This window comes from Ochotona princeps, chromosome 1, assembly GCF_030435755.1.
Source record: "Ochotona princeps isolate mOchPri1 chromosome 1, mOchPri1.hap1, whole genome shotgun sequence".
Lineage (NCBI taxonomy): Eukaryota > Metazoa > Chordata > Mammalia > Lagomorpha > Ochotonidae > Ochotona > Ochotona princeps.
This window is the reverse complement of record NC_080832.1, coordinates 46,247,286-46,262,735: the sequence shown is the minus strand read 5'-3', so window position 1 is coordinate 46,262,735 and position 15,450 is coordinate 46,247,286. Positions and strand designations below refer to the sequence as shown.

The following is a 15,450-nucleotide window of genomic DNA, read 5'->3' as shown; positions in this document are numbered from 1 at the left end:
ATCTTTTAAAAAAAGAAAATATCACATTTATATGAATATAAATTAATATAAATTAATTTGCAACTGAACTTTAAAAATAACCCATGGAAATATGCTGTCATACAAACAACCTTAATATTTCTATGTATTAGAATGTTTTTGCTGTTGTTACGCTTTTGGGCTATCTAAGATGCTGCTTCTCTTTCAGGAAGTCTTTTCAAGATTTTCTGAATCTTTGTGTTATTGGCATTTCAATGAGTCCTAATAGATTGTTCTGTATATGGCCATACCATCCTGAATGCACCCGATCTCGTTTGATCTCAGAAGGTAAGCAGGGTTGGGTCTAGTTAGTACTTGGATGGGAGATTGTTCTAATATCTGATAATTCCCATTATTCGCTATGCCATATGGCGAATTCAAGGGCAAGAATATCTCTGTTCTGCTTCTAATGCTCTGTTTGATGACGCAGAGCATTTTATATCATACACAGCAGCACACAGAAAGATGTAGACAATTTGCTTTTGTAAGACATCCTCTTTTTAGTGCAAAAATAAATTGAAGAACTTTCCCTCTTCACTCATATCAGATGAATCCCTTGACTTCTTCCAGCTATAATCTGGATGCATTAATTAGCAAAGCATTCACAAAGTACACAAGGAAAGATGCTAGAACCCTTTAAACATATAAGGATGTTGGATCACTTGACCCAACCAGTTTGGCCAGTAGGATCCCATAAAATGGTTACAGCAGGTGGAGCGTAAGATCAGAAAGGGCCACAAGGTGATTTGTGCCAGAGCTTGCAACAATGATCTCCTCTCTGAACAATGCTATATCCTCTCTACAGAGAAGTGGCACATTTATCAATTCTTTAATCGTGGCTTTGACGATTGGCGGGCAGCAACTTTTCTCCTCTTTCACATTCAAATGTCCCTGTCAGGTTGGGAAGAATTTCTACTATGGTTCAGCTTTCCTTGTCTTTCCTGCCTTGATCCTTCTGATTGCCGGCTATGCTCTGAGAAGTCAAATGTGGACGATCACCAGTGAATATTGCTGCAGTTGTGCCTCTCCACGCCGGACAATCTGCCCCCTGGAGCGCCGGCTGGCTTGCCTTAGGTTCTTCAGCATCACCGGGAGGGCACTTATTGCTCCATTAACGTGGCTGGCAGTGACTCTCTTGAGAGGCACCTACTATGAATGTGCAGCAAGTGAATTTGCATCTGTGGACCAATATCCAGTGTTTAACAATGTCACTGCTGGCAAACGAGAAGAGATGCTAGCTGGGTTTCCATGTTGCACATCAGCTCCTTCTGACGTGACCCAAGTAAGAGATGAAGTAGCTCTTACGCACAGATACCAGTCACAGGTAAGTTTCTGATTTTTTTTCTGCTATGCTATCCAATACAAAGTACAGTTGCTTGAAACATTTCACATTTGCGCTGTATTCTCTGATTACAGAACACTAACTAGATGCGATTTATGAAAATGAGTCCTAATGAGTGGCCAGAGTTAGAATATTAGGCTTTGAAGTCATAGGACCTGGGTTTGAGTCTTGCTTTGCTACTTATTAACCTGCAAAACCTTGGCCAAATTAAGTAGTTTACCCATGCTTCACTTCCGTCAGCTGAAAAAATGGGATATTAATTTGGCAAATAAATGAACAAACCTATGTAAAGTGCTTAGTACTTGGTCTAGAATCTCTACTTGAAAAATGAACTGTAGATATTATTACAAATATTAATAGTATTAGCAAAGTTTACATTTCTACATATATATTCTTATACATGTTGTATAAAGTTCTCATCTAAAATTATATAGTTAATGACTAGAAAACTAACTGCAAATGTGGTCCCAAATTCAGTGTCTATGAGCAGGCTTATGTTAGAAGGTGAGTGATATGCGGAAAAGCCTGAACCTACCTCACTTGCAGGTTAAATTTCACAAGAGAAACTGCATGCTGTCGATAGCAACACAGAGAGGCCCCAGCGTTCACTACCTTCTCCAAAGGATTTGGAGGAAAACATCTTCAGACCACACAGCAAAAACATTTTAAAAAAATACCTATTGCAAAGGCATGCACAATTTTTGACCTGCAATTTTTTTGTTATTGAAATTTGGGTATTTGGCTGAAAATTACCCTCAAGATACAACAGTGAAGTTTAAGAAATGTTTAAATTCTCATGAAGGAAATGTTTTTACTCAACCTTTTTTATACCAGCTCTAAAGCTCAGGCAAAGAATCTATGTGAAAAGTAAATATGTGATTAGCAAAAAATATCAATACAACAATTATAACTTTCAAACATGTTTTCAAAGAAACCTAAAACATAATATGAAATGGTTATATTTTCTTAAAAATCAAAATAAAATCTTGCTAAATTCTTCCACAGACTTATATAAAATGATAGTTTTATAATTTTTAGTACAGTGAATTTCTTGGTTTTCTGACAATAACATATAAACACACACATGTATTTCACATACTATATGGATAGCTACATCTTAACATGAATCATCACAATACTAACATCTTTAACCTCATTTTACATAAGAGTAAATCCAAACTCAAAAGTTTATATAACTTGTATAACTTCACACTGATCAAAATGTCAAAAGATCATGCTGTTTCCACTCTGCCAGGCTGTCTTCTGCAACTATCTGGAATGTCAATCCTGTTTGAGGAATACATTGCTTTCCAGTTGGATTTTTCTAGGTTGACCACAAGGTCATGTTAAGTTTGTTTCTCTTCATTTCCCAAGCCCAATTGTAAAATATCTTCCCAACATTAGTTTTTTTTTTTCAAACTTTATTTATTTGTTTATTTGAAAGGCAGATACACAGAGAGAAAGATCTTTCATTCACTGGTTCACTCCCCAAGTAGCTGCAAAAGCCAGAGCTGAGCCGCCATGAAGCCAGGAGCCATGAGCTTCTTCTGGATCTCCCACATAGGTGTAAGGTCCCAAGTGTTTGGGCCATGCTCTACTGCTTTCCCAGGCCACAAGCAGGGAGCTGGATGAGAAGTAAAACAGCCAGGACATGAACTGGTACCTACATGGGACCCTGGCAGAGGCAAGGTGAGGATTTAGATGCTAGACTTTTGAGTGGGGCCCCTGACATTAGTTTTAACCTCCCCACTTCAATATATCTTTTACACACATGGTAAAAGTTTCTAAATGCAGTTTGGATAAAGAGATCCCCTCCTCTCCTATGCAGTCCTACCATAATTTCCTACCAACCTAAACACAAATTCTTGGTCTGACATATATCCTTCAATATGCAGACTACTTTTCCACCTGACTTTTATGATCATGTGATTCCAAATTTCTTAAAGCTCTCCTAATTTTTCCCTTGCTCTTATTTTTCTATCTTCTTTATTAAAAGAAATCTCTTCAACTTTCTATATTTGCTGCATGTTTTTTAAAGAAACATTTATTTTATTTTATCTGAAAGGGAGATTTACAGAGAGAAGAAGAGACAGAGAGACCTTCCGTTTTCTGGTTCACTCCCATAATGGCTGCAATGCCAGAAATGAGCCGATGTGAAGCCAGGTGCCAGTAGTTTCTTCCAGGTCTCCCACATGGGTGTAGGATTCCCACATGAATGACTTGAACCATCCTCTACTGCTTTCCCAGTCTGTAAGTGGGGAAGTGGATTGGAAGTGAAGCAGTTTGGATTAGAACTTACAGAATTAGAAATTTTAGAATTAGTAGCTCATATAGGACCCTGACACTACAGGTGGAGAATGAGCTTGCTGAGTCACTGTATTGCCTCCATGGTGAATGTTTCTAATGTTTTTAACAATATAAACCTGAATATCATTTTCATATCCGCATATTTCCTGATACTTTTCAATGAATTCCTTTCTCTTTTGTTGGGCTTCCCCAGATGCTGCGTTTATCTGAATCAAATGCTATCCCACTGTATCATATTTTTTTCTCAGCTTGTTCATTTATCTGCATTTTCAGGTTTAAAGATGGTGATAAGAACCAATTCCCATTTGAGACCTCACAACTAAACTCCATGCACTACGCATGGTGAGAGATCAACCTAGAGCGATGAACATCTGAGATGCTCTTTGTTCCACAATGTTAGCCTTGTTACGTTAAACTGTGATAAATATCACACTGCAAGTTTTAGTTCTGCACAATGCAACTAGTTTTCACTGTGCACATGGAGGTAACTCCAAGATTACTGGTGAATCACAGTACCCAGAAGAGGCCTAAACTATCACAACTGGCTGTTGGCTTCCCTCTAACTGTGTGCAATTGTCTCTCATTTTATCTACTAAAAAAATGAAGAAACAGCATCTGCTAAAAAATAGAAGAAATGGTGATTAAAACAAAAGTAGGTTCTGATAGTAAAGTCACATGTGACTTTTAAAAAGCATATATTAAGTAATCTAAAAAAGACTTGTTCATTTTCCTTTTAAAACACATTTTAATGATGTATAGCAAAACCAGCCGGCAAAGTGACTATTTGAAGAAGGAAATGAAAGCAATACAGTTCTCCATGGCACACTGACTGTACTGTCAGTAGTACATTCAGAAACCGGGATTGGCTCACTGACTTTCTTTATAATTTGCAAAAGATAAGAGGAAAGAACAGGTCAGGAAGAAACACCAATGAATATTTATTGGCACATCATTGAAGATACCTTAGGAGGCTATCATTATTATCTATCATATCATCATTTTCCTCACCATCATTATCAAATATTTGTTAAACCCCCAAAGAATGCATGGTACTGTACCTGATGGTTGAGAGTCCCACAGAGTTCTAAGTAAAGAACACTGTTGATGTATCTTATGCAAGGTTAATTGGTGGGTGACAGCGTCTGTCACTTCAAGAGCAATATTTAGATCCATTCCAATTTAACTGGTCAAATTCCTTTCTGATCCAAAGACCAAGCTGAAATGTCTGTGCCTATAATTTTCCAGAGAACTATTTCTACAACAGCCATCAGCATTTTATCAATATATTAATAACTGAAAAAAACGATTTTCTTACTCAGATTTGGAATCCCTTTTATCATGGCTGTTTCTTGAAAATTTGAGATACTGATGTTTTCTGCTTTTCTTTCTAATCATCCTGTGAAGCTACTGGGCTGGAGTTTGATCACCTTGACCATCATCGCTGTTCTCATCTCCCGCTGTCTGACGAGGTGCTGCTCCCCCCTCACCTCTCTGCAGCATTGCTACTGGGAGAATCACCTCCAAAACGAGAGAGAGCTCTTTGAGCAAGCTGCAAAACAGCACTCCAGGCTTCTCATCATGCAGCGCCTAGAGAAACTCTTTGGCTTCGTTCCTGGCAGTGAAGATGTCCAACACGTCCGCATTCCTTCATGTCAGGACTGGAGAGAGATTTCAGCACCCAGTTTTCTCTGCATGGGTGATGACACGCAAGGCCACTACAGTGTGCTAGGGGACAGGGTGGTTGAGGAGAATGAAGTAGGTCAAGCAGGAGATATTGAATTAAAGCCTTGATGATATGTAGCACCTTTCACAATTCAGGTTGCTCAATAAGATATTTGGCTTTATGATGATGGCATTTCATTGCAATCTTATCTTTTCTTCTTTGACAGTTTTTACAAAGCCAGTTAAAATGCTATTTCCCCAAATAAGTTTATCTGATAATCGTGCAAATCTTTCTCTGAACTCTCACTGATAATCTAATAATGTCTACAATGTTATATTGGCCTAACAAAAAATTGACATATTATCATCTTGGTTCTTTTACTTAGTAGCCGTGTGAAAGCTACTATTTCTGAGTGATATTTTTTTCTCAACTGTAGCTACCTTATAGAGCTGTTGTCAGGATTACAATATGTGACAATATCACCTACTTGTTCATCTCAGTGCCAATAAAACTACTTTATCCCTTCGTCCTTGAATTCAGTGTCTTCTATTATCATCTTACCTTTCTCTAGTTTCTTGTTTCTTTATTTGCACCTCTCCGAAACATCTGAGAACTTCTAAGGTTGTACCTTTTGGAAGAAAAAAAAATCACTGAATTTGATTTGGGGCTTTCTCTAAGAGCTTTGGAATTCCATTTTAAACAGAACATTAATGTATTCATCTTTTTCAAGTGCACAAGGAAAACTATTCCAGTTTGTCAACCAAATTTGTACCTAGTACTAATGAAATATTATAAGAAAGATGTCAAATGCAAATTAGAAGGTGGAAGGTATCGGCGGTTGAAGCTTCAGTCTGGTATAAATGAACCATGTAAATATGGCAGCTCACATCCACTTTGTTTGCTTCCAGCTCTAGAATTTCATGATCTGTCTATCCGAAAATTTTAGAAATTCCTCTCTATAGGGACATACTGGTAAAATGACTACCTTACATTATGCTCAGACTTAGTTTATAGGTTTTTGGAAACTACACCAAAGTGAAGACTCCTCAGTAGGATTTCAATTTAGAGCAGAATCAAAGAATATATGAAGCATTGCATTACATCATCAGGAAGACTAATAGTTTATACACCAACACTTCGATTTCCATTAGCTTCTGAAACCTTTTTTACATCCAGATTTTTTAAAGGGTATACTTTGAGTCAACCGAACATGATCTTCCATTTCCTTTTTGCAAATAATTTTTCAGTATTGTTTGGCTTCTCTATTGAGTTGAAAGTATTTTATTGTAGCCATGTGAACATTTAAAGAATAGTCCACATCATTGTGATATGTGTTACACATCACATATATTTAAAATCAAACACACTGAATTCATATTTTGTTCTATTCTTTTATTACACACTTACTTAGACAAAATATTTTACATAAAGAACATTGTATCTCCTCCCCTTTGTGCCTAATGGATTTATGTAATTATACAGCATATAATTAAAGCCAATTATGTTCTAACACTACCTTACATTTTGCTACCAAATGCTTTTGGCTACCACATCAGATTCTGTGGCTTGGCAAATAGTGACTTGTATGTTTCTTCACTTCAGCTTTGTCAGCTCCGCCACTTCCCCACCACAATCTAAGCTGCCTCCTTCCCAGGGGACAAAGAAAAATCCAGTGGCAACATGTGTTTTACTCAGCTTCTTTTATGTTTATAGAAACACACCTACACTTTGACATACACTATTTCTGTTCTCAGTCTTGAACCACATTTTAAAAAAACCTAATATACGACTGAAATAATAAATAACAACTATTTGTTAAGGAGGTGTTTATTTTTTTTGGAAAGGAAGATTTACAGGGAGGAGAGGCAGAGAGAGCCTCCATCTGCCCATTCACCACCACCCCCAAAATGGCTGCTGAGCCCATTCGAAGCCAAGAGCCAGGACGACCCCCAGGTCTCCCATGCAGGTGCAGAGTCCCAAGACTTTGGACCATTCTCTGCCATATTCTCAAGCTACAAGCAGGGAGCTCGGTGGGAAGTGGAGTAGCCAGGACATGAACAGGTGCCCACAAAGGAAGTAACGCTCAGAGGTGGAGGATTAGCCAGTTCAGCCAATGTGCTGGCCCAACAATGATTTTTTTTTAAAAAAAAACTACATTTTCATGTATCTGATTTAGAATATAAAAGGTAATCCCACAGATCCTGTAATCTGAAGTGGCATAGCTAACCAAAGGCCTTTTGAATGTGGGACTAGGTGGCTATTTAGCACTATAAAAATATAATACAGGGCCCGGCGGCGTGGCCTAGCGGCTAAAGTCCTCGCCTTGAATGCCCCGGGATCCCATATGGGCGCCAGTTCTAATCCCGGCAGCTCCACTTCCCATCCAGCTCCCTGCTTGTGGCCTGGGAAAGCAGTCGAGGACGGCCCAAAGCTTTGGGACATTGCACCCATGTGGGAGACCCGGAAGAGGCTCCTGGTTCCCGGCTTTGGATCAGCGCAGCACCGGCTGTTGTGGCTCACTTGGGGAGTGAATCATCGGACGGAAGATCTTCCTCTCTGTCTCTCCTCCTCTCTGTATATCTGACTTTGTAACAAAAAAAGTAAATAAATCTTTAACAAAAAAAAATATAATACACAGTGGTAAAACTTTAGTTTACAAGTAGTATTCCAAAAGGTAGTACTGGTCAATAAAAGAACAGATAATAGAAGGGAGAAGAGCATGGACAGCTACACATCTGGTTTATTGTGCTGAGAGTGTCAATCTGTGTTATTGAGGAGCAATGGATGGTATTTCCAGAGAGGCTAAACTAAAATTACCTCTGACCTGAATTACTTTTCCATACTACTCACCAAGACAATTTTTCTACTCAGTACACCAGAGTTTAAGAAAATATAGTTTGGCTCCTTTCCTGCCACCTACTGGCCTAGACATGTATCTATCTGCAGACCCATCTGTAGAGGGGGTGATAAAATCTACCTTAACCCTCTAGTTGCTCTCAACAACGTATCCTATTTACCTCTTATAACAAAGTGAAAAGCAGAGTCACATTAAAAATAATTGGTTGAAATGAGATAAAGCAAGGAATGTGAAAGAATTTTCTAGAGTTGTACACAGACGACTTGTTTTTCCTACTTACATAATCATATTACTAAATGATGAATCATGAGTTACACTGGAATATAAGCCTATCTAATTCCAATAAAGCAAATGCATCCACCTTTTTCATGAAATTAATTGGGACACACAGAATGAAGCAATGTGCCAAGGTCACATCCCTGTACGTTATGATGTTTGAATCCAGCAGCAGAATGACTTGAGCCTTCCCTCCTTGACACTGTGCCAGAACACGGCAACAGAGGCAGTTGGCCATGCTTCCAGGGCCTTGTAGATTTCAGGACGGCTCTCCTCATGTTTCTGTCAAGGAATAATAGAAAGATGTGGAACTCTGACAATAAGGTGCCATATTATATCAGTCCTGTCACTTGAAATGTACTTGCATATATAAGGGCTCTTTTTCAAGGCCTCGTATCTGTTAGCAAACTAACTTTTCTCACTGGGGTGTGATCTTAGACCGAATTTCCCCAAGAACATATGGCATTGATTTCATTAGCTACAGTTAACTGCAAGGTTGCCTTGCAGTCTCAAAGATGATCTCTTCAAGCAAGGCATGGCTAAGGCATCACTATAATCTCTGAGTTTGTTTTCAGTGGGCCATAGTTATGAAGGGCCAAAACAAGAATTAAAACACACTCACTAATCTTTTATGTCTGTCTTGTACAAATCAATGTCTTGATGCATCTTAAGACTCAACCACTGTGAGCTTTGAATACATGAGAAGTAACAAGCTGAGGAATGAGCCAGGGCCTAGCAACTGGAAAAAGTCAAGAAAATGAACTCTATCCAAAAACCTACAGAAGGTATGCAGCCCTTTATTACCCCAAGACTGTGTCTGACCTTAACAGAACACTAAGAACTATGCTGTTGGATTTCAGAAAGTTCCCGGAGAGCTTGATGCAATGGTTCGACTGGATAGTCCTCCCAATTCAAGTGCCAGGATCCCATACGGGCTTCATTTCGTGTCCTGGCTGCTCCACTTGCCATCCAGCTTTCTGCTTATGGCCTGGGAAGGCAGAGGATGATGACGACCGGAAGCTGTGGGACCCTGCATTCATGTGAGAGACCAGGAAGAAGCTTCTGGCTCCTGGTTCCTGGCCTTAGCTCTGGCTATTGTATCATTTGGGGAGTAAACCAGCTCTTTCTCTCTGTCTCTCCTTTTCTTTCTGTGAATGTACCTCCCTAATAAAAATAAAAACATCTTTTTTAAAAAAGTTCCTGGAAACATGAAGTCAAAAGATATTTTAAATGCACAAAGTTTAAAAATCCAGGCGATTTTCTTTCATGATACTTATTTTCCCCTGCACCTTTTGAAGATCCCTTATTTCCTGTGATTCTACATACACTGCTGCCCTGCCTGCATTAAGATGATTATTCTAGGGAAATGAATGAATGAATCTCTAAGGTAGTTTCTATAAACAGATAAAACACAATGCATTTTAATATTTTAGTGTATTGAATATAAATTTTATTTTTTATAGATGCTTCACCTTAAACTACAAATATCTGAATGTATTTTTCTTGTACAGTTATTAGTTAGCAGCACCAATAGAACTACATAGTATTAACAGCATTTTTTAAAAAGATTCATCTGTTTGAAAGTCAGAGTTACAGATAGTGCGAGAGACCCAGAGATCCTCCACTGATGATCTACTCTTCAAACAGCTGAAAGAGCCAGGGTTAGGCCAGGCCAAGGCCGATAACCTAGAACTGCACCTGCATTTGCCACTTGGGTTGCAGGGGCCCAAGCACTCAGGACTTCTGCTGCTTTCTCAGGTCCCTTAGGAGAGATCTGGATCAGAAGTACAGCAACTGGGACTCAAACAGGTGAGTTGTAGGCATCTGGTTAACCTGCTACACTGCAACAGATGTTTCTCAACATTTGCAATGTGAAAAAGCAAATATCAAAACAAAGAGGAAGCTGGATCTATCTATGCTTTATTAACTTACATATTTCATTCCTCAAGAGTGGGTCTATTATTCATGGACTTACGTTTGTCAGTCTTTCGCCTTGAGCTGACATGAATTTGATAAGCTGCCTACAAAACAGTATTAATCCAATGTTAATTTAATATATCCCAGGAGAGCCAATGAGAAAGATTTATATTTTGTAGTGAAAATACAATCAGAAACAAAACCCACCAAAGTGAATATCTACAGAGCAAGAGTTAACACTGGAGCATGTAGTTCCAAAATGTTTCCCTTGCACCATCATGGCACCTGGGATTTTGAGCTCCTTCCCAGATCTTTACTGGGAACTGCCAGGGTGAGGCATTTCTTCCCTTTCCCAGCTTTCTGATGCTCTTCCGCCAGTGTTGGGTGCTCCAATCAGAGCTGCCAACTCCGACCTGCAGCTCTACAGCTGAAAGGTCCTTGTCAGGCACCCAGGAAGCAAAACTTACGTTGTTCCACTAGAAAGGTTAGAGAGCCACGCATTGCATATAATACTAGTATCGCTATTTTAAAAACCGTGAGACACAAAATGGAAAAGGAACAGTGCATTTCACAATAAGAGACATGAGGAGATAGTTCTTGAACAGGAGGAATGCAGGGAATCTTAACACACGCTGATAAGCAAATGCTTGTGTATTTATCTTGATTTTTCATTTCAAATCTTTTCCACTACACTTACATGGGTATATTAATTTTAAATGCATTTTTAATAGGGTAAAATGTCTATATAGAAAGAATCTCACACACACAAAAAACCTTGACAGTGGAGTCTTACATATCTTACAGGCAACCTTGACTCACCTCCTTACTATATTTTTCCCAAAGAAATAATGATTCCAATTTTAGTTTTCATGGTCATTTGCCCTTCCATACATTTTAAGTCATTAATTCTATCCTCCTCCAAACTTATCTTGCTCCTTTTTTCTCTCTTCCCTCCTTTCATTCTAAAGTATGCTGGAGAGACAGAGACAAACAGGGAGAGGGCAGGGGATGAGGGACGGAAAAGGAAGACCAAAACGACCCAAACTGTCACTGTCAGAGTGGGAAAGTGTTTCTTATCTCCTCATCTCTCACTTTGTCTTTACATATAAAGTAACATTAGAAGTGTGGCCCATTTAACATTTAATGACTTTAAAATCTAGATTTATTTATTTTTATTGGGAAGGCAGATATACAGAGAGGAAGATCGTCTGTCCACTGATTTACTCCCCAATAGCAACAATGGCTGGAGCTGAGCCATTCCAAAGCCAGGAGCCAGAAGTTTCCTTCGGGTCTCCCACCTAGGTGCAGGGTCCCAAGGTTTTGGCTGTCCTCGACTGCTTTCCTAGGCCACAACAGAGAGCCGGATAGGAAACAGGGCTGCTGGGATTAGAACCCGTGCTTATATGGTATCCCAGTGTGGTCAAGGTGAAGACTTTAGCTGCTAGTCTATCGCAATGGTCCTGACTTTAAAATCTAAAGCCTTGCTTTGCTTTGCTCAGAACTGAGGTTCCATCTGATGTATGGTTCAATGTTACCATCACAACTGTTAGGGGAGAAACAACTCACTCATGGAGATATTATTCCTTTAGCCCTAACACCTCGGGTAAGAAAAATAAACGACCAACTTCAAAGTCTAGTTCCACACAGCCATCTCCAATGTAAGTGTTATCTTGAAGTATTGTAGGCTTTACTTCTGGAAACAATCTCAGAGACAATTTTTATACAGTTCCTCCTCTTTGGGTTCATTCACTCATTCGGCAAGTACCTACTCTAGGGATTATGACCTCTGCTCAAGTACCGCTGTCACAGTGCGCCTTACCCTCTGAGGGCTTAAATCCTACAAGTGGGCGAGTTAGTGAACACAGAAGTAGTTATAGCTTGTTACAGTGGAAAAGCAGACGAGGGTCTAGGGGCTGAGGAGCACTAAGACGGGAGCACTTGTAATCTCAATTGGTCTAGCCTCCTTGAGAGAATGACAGCTAAGTAAGTCTTCAAGAATATGAGGAGTGAAGCATGTGGGTACGGTAAGAGCATTCTAGGAAGATGGGCCAGCTTGTGCAAAGGTCTCAGGAAAATCTGCTTTGCACATTTGAGGAGCAGGAAAGATGGTGTGGCTGTAGCAGAGCACAGACATCAGAAAGGGGGACAGGATGTCAGAGAAGTGACAGGAGCTGCAGGGCCTGAGGATCAGCGAGAGGCAGCTCCCACAGGGGCTGAATCACAAAGAGGTGGAGCTGGGAGTCGGGAGAAACTGTGAGTGCCATGATTGCAACAGATCATGTCCAATGCTTTCTTGAGTCAGCATAGATGATAGCAGAAAAGGTTGCAAATGAGATCAATTATACCAGAAGGTATTGGGGCAGGTTAAAACCTAGTTAAGATGCCAGGGCCTCATACCAAAATACCAAGATGGCATTTCAGGCTCCTGGCATGAGCCTGGCCCCAGCTGTTGTGGGCATTTGGTCGGTGAACCAGCAGACAGAACATCTTTCCCTCTGTCTTTCATCCCTCTTCCTCTTCTCTTTGCACTGCCTCTTTCCCTCTCTCTCTCTGTGGCTTTGCCTTTCAAATAAATACAAACAAATGAACATCTTAAAGATTATAATGTTCCCCCAGCTGTAGGCAACTGCCTAGGTTACATTGTACGTAAGCAATTGTTACACTGCTGGGAGAAAAGCAGCTAATGGCTGGTGGGCATTCTGGGCCTGGCAAATGCCAAATTTGTGTTAACTATACCTGTATGCCAGCATAGTTGCCCATTTTTTTTAAAGATATGTGGGGGGCAGACACTGGCACACCAGCAAAATGGGACTAGCACCTGCAGCCCGGCATGTGTGGGACCTGAGCAGTTGGGCAAGGCCCCAGAATGGCATCACACACCACCAGAGGACTGGGCTTGGGGATCTGCCATACCAGCTGGTTTGCTTGAGGGCTGGAAGTGGTGATGGACTGAGCTAGGCATGATCATGCCAGACTGGGCTGCGGCATCCATCAGCACACATAAGACTCCATTGGGGAGGGGGGTGGCTAGCAGGGAAGGGGCTGTGAGGACTCCCCTGCTGGACCACTGCTCCCACTGGTGAGTGTTAGAGCTGGGACTTGGGATAGACTAGGCTAGGCAGGGCTACAAAACCCATTGTCCTTCACGTGAGCTGGGTTAGGGAGAAAGCCAGGTTGGGCTAAGTGACCGTATCCATTGGCAGGCATGAACCAGAGTAAGTGTAGGCTGGTTGGGCTTTGCTGCAGCATAGACTTGCAGATGCTGGGACTCAGGGCAAGGTCTGTTAGGCTAGACTGCAGAACCACCTGGAAGGTGCAAGATCTGGGGCTGGGAGTGAGCCTTGTAGGGATTCTGTGGGCACTCCTCTGCTGGGCTGAAGCTTCCTCTGGAGAGCAGGACTGGGGTTGGGCATGGCTGGACAGGCAGTGGTGCCTGCCTGCGTGGTTGTGGGCTGGATAGTGGGGTCCATTGAGTCGAGCCTTGGCTCCAGTACTCAGATCGTTGAAGTCTGCAGCAGATGGTATGTCCAGATGGGCACGACGACCAGTTCCCTGAGGTCTTCTGAGAATGTCCAGTACCATGGAGGGCAGAACAAATTGGACAGCGCTCCTGGTCAAGCTTTGAGAGTGAGTATCTGAGTGAATGGTGACTCTAAGGTGGACTATGTCAGCCAACTGATCTTGGAAGGATTTCGTAAACCTTGGAGCAATGAATTCAATCATTTCAGAACTACTGAAGGTACTTGAGCAGTACCCTGGGAGCATGCTCCACATGGGGGACCTGTGATAACATCAGGTGGCCAACTCGCATCCCCAGGTACTGCTGTGGTTGAGCTGCTGTGAGCGGGCCCCCTCTCCACTTTCCGCAGATCAAGGAAGAAAAAAGGAGATTGGAAAGAGTTGTCTGATTCTTGACCCTCCGCACCCTAATCTGTTGTTCACATAGGCATATATCCTTCTTAACGATGTAAACATCATAAAAAGAAAACAAACTTATTATTGAAAAACTATAATGTCCCATGGACCAGAAGGCCCACTAACCTTTGATTAGTGATTGAGTGTTGCTTAACTTAGAGCATAGGACTACATGAAAGCAAACACATACAGCTGCTTTTAAGTACTGATCAAGGGTTAATGTGGATTTTTTTTAACTTTCAGGGGGAAAAAATGGAAACTCTCCTGCCAACAAGGAAAATAAAATACGCTAAATAGCTTGCAAATGTAAGTAAGGTGCTTTTATACATATCCTCCTTTCTGGGAAATTGTAGTGATTTGTTACTAAGAAAGAGCCCCAGGCAGAGAGAACAGCCTGTGCAAAGGGGAGCCAGAGCGAATGGAGTACCCTCCTTAACTGGGGGAGGTCACCGTGGAGGTTACTGTAGGTCACATTAAGATCTGGGTCTCCCGGTAGCAAAGGCTTAAGCACTTGAGCCATCATTGGCTGCCCCTGGAGTGCTCTGATAGGAAGCTGGGCCAGAAGAAGAGGTGCTGGGACTGCAAGCAGCCCTCGGATGTGGGTCATCCTACCGCTATGCAATGTCTACGCTGATGTTACTGTTTTAATTTCAGAGCAGAAAGTGTTTCTCCTACTAAAGCAAAATCAGCTTTAACACAGAAAATAGAACTTTCTTTTGGAGTTAGATTAATGTCACAAAGAAACTTGGGATCCTTTGTTATCGATGAAAGTATAAAACTAAAAAGTTTTTTAAAATATTTGTTTAAAATTTACTGTTAATCTAGCCACTTTAGCCTTTGCCGTTAAGGTTGAGAAACCCTTGAAACTGCTGCACGTGGAGATAACGGGCATATATACTGCATTCTGGCATATGTAACACACATATATGTATATGTCTTGCATTACGCATATAAACATTTTGTATGTTGCTTATTTATGCGTGTATCTTCCCCGAGAAGCGCCATTACCAAATCAACGGCCCCAAACACTCTCACCGCCATCTACAACCCCTTCAGCCGCTCACAGCAACAATCCCCGACATCTTCAGGGCCGCGCTCAGCCGCGTTCAACAGGGAAGCCTGAAGGCCCCGCCCGCAGGCTGGAGATCTGGACCC

The 15,450-nt window shown here is 41.1% G+C and overlaps 1 protein-coding gene and 1 long non-coding RNA gene across 2 annotated transcripts; one reads left to right on the top strand and one right to left on the bottom strand.

Annotated features, from left to right (window-relative positions):
- The first annotated feature begins 688 nt into the window (after positions 1-688).
- CALHM4 (calcium homeostasis modulator family member 4) lies at positions 689-5,677 on the top strand. The gene is made up of 2 exons (XM_004580301.2): positions 689-1,342; positions 5,072-5,677. The coding sequence occupies exons 1-2, from the start codon at positions 785-787 to the stop codon at positions 5,456-5,458; spliced, it is 945 nt and encodes a 314-aa protein (XP_004580358.1). The 5' UTR covers positions 689-784; the 3' UTR covers positions 5,459-5,677.
- Positions 5,678-7,476: 1,799 nt separating this feature from the next.
- On the bottom strand, positions 7,477-9,161 carry LOC131478127 (uncharacterized). The gene is made up of 2 exons (XR_009244321.1): positions 7,948-9,161; positions 7,477-7,597 (listed from the first exon to the last, which is right to left on the bottom strand). It is a non-coding gene; the product is annotated as an uncharacterized LOC131478127 (long non-coding RNA).
- Positions 9,162-15,450: the final 6,289 nt, after the last annotated feature.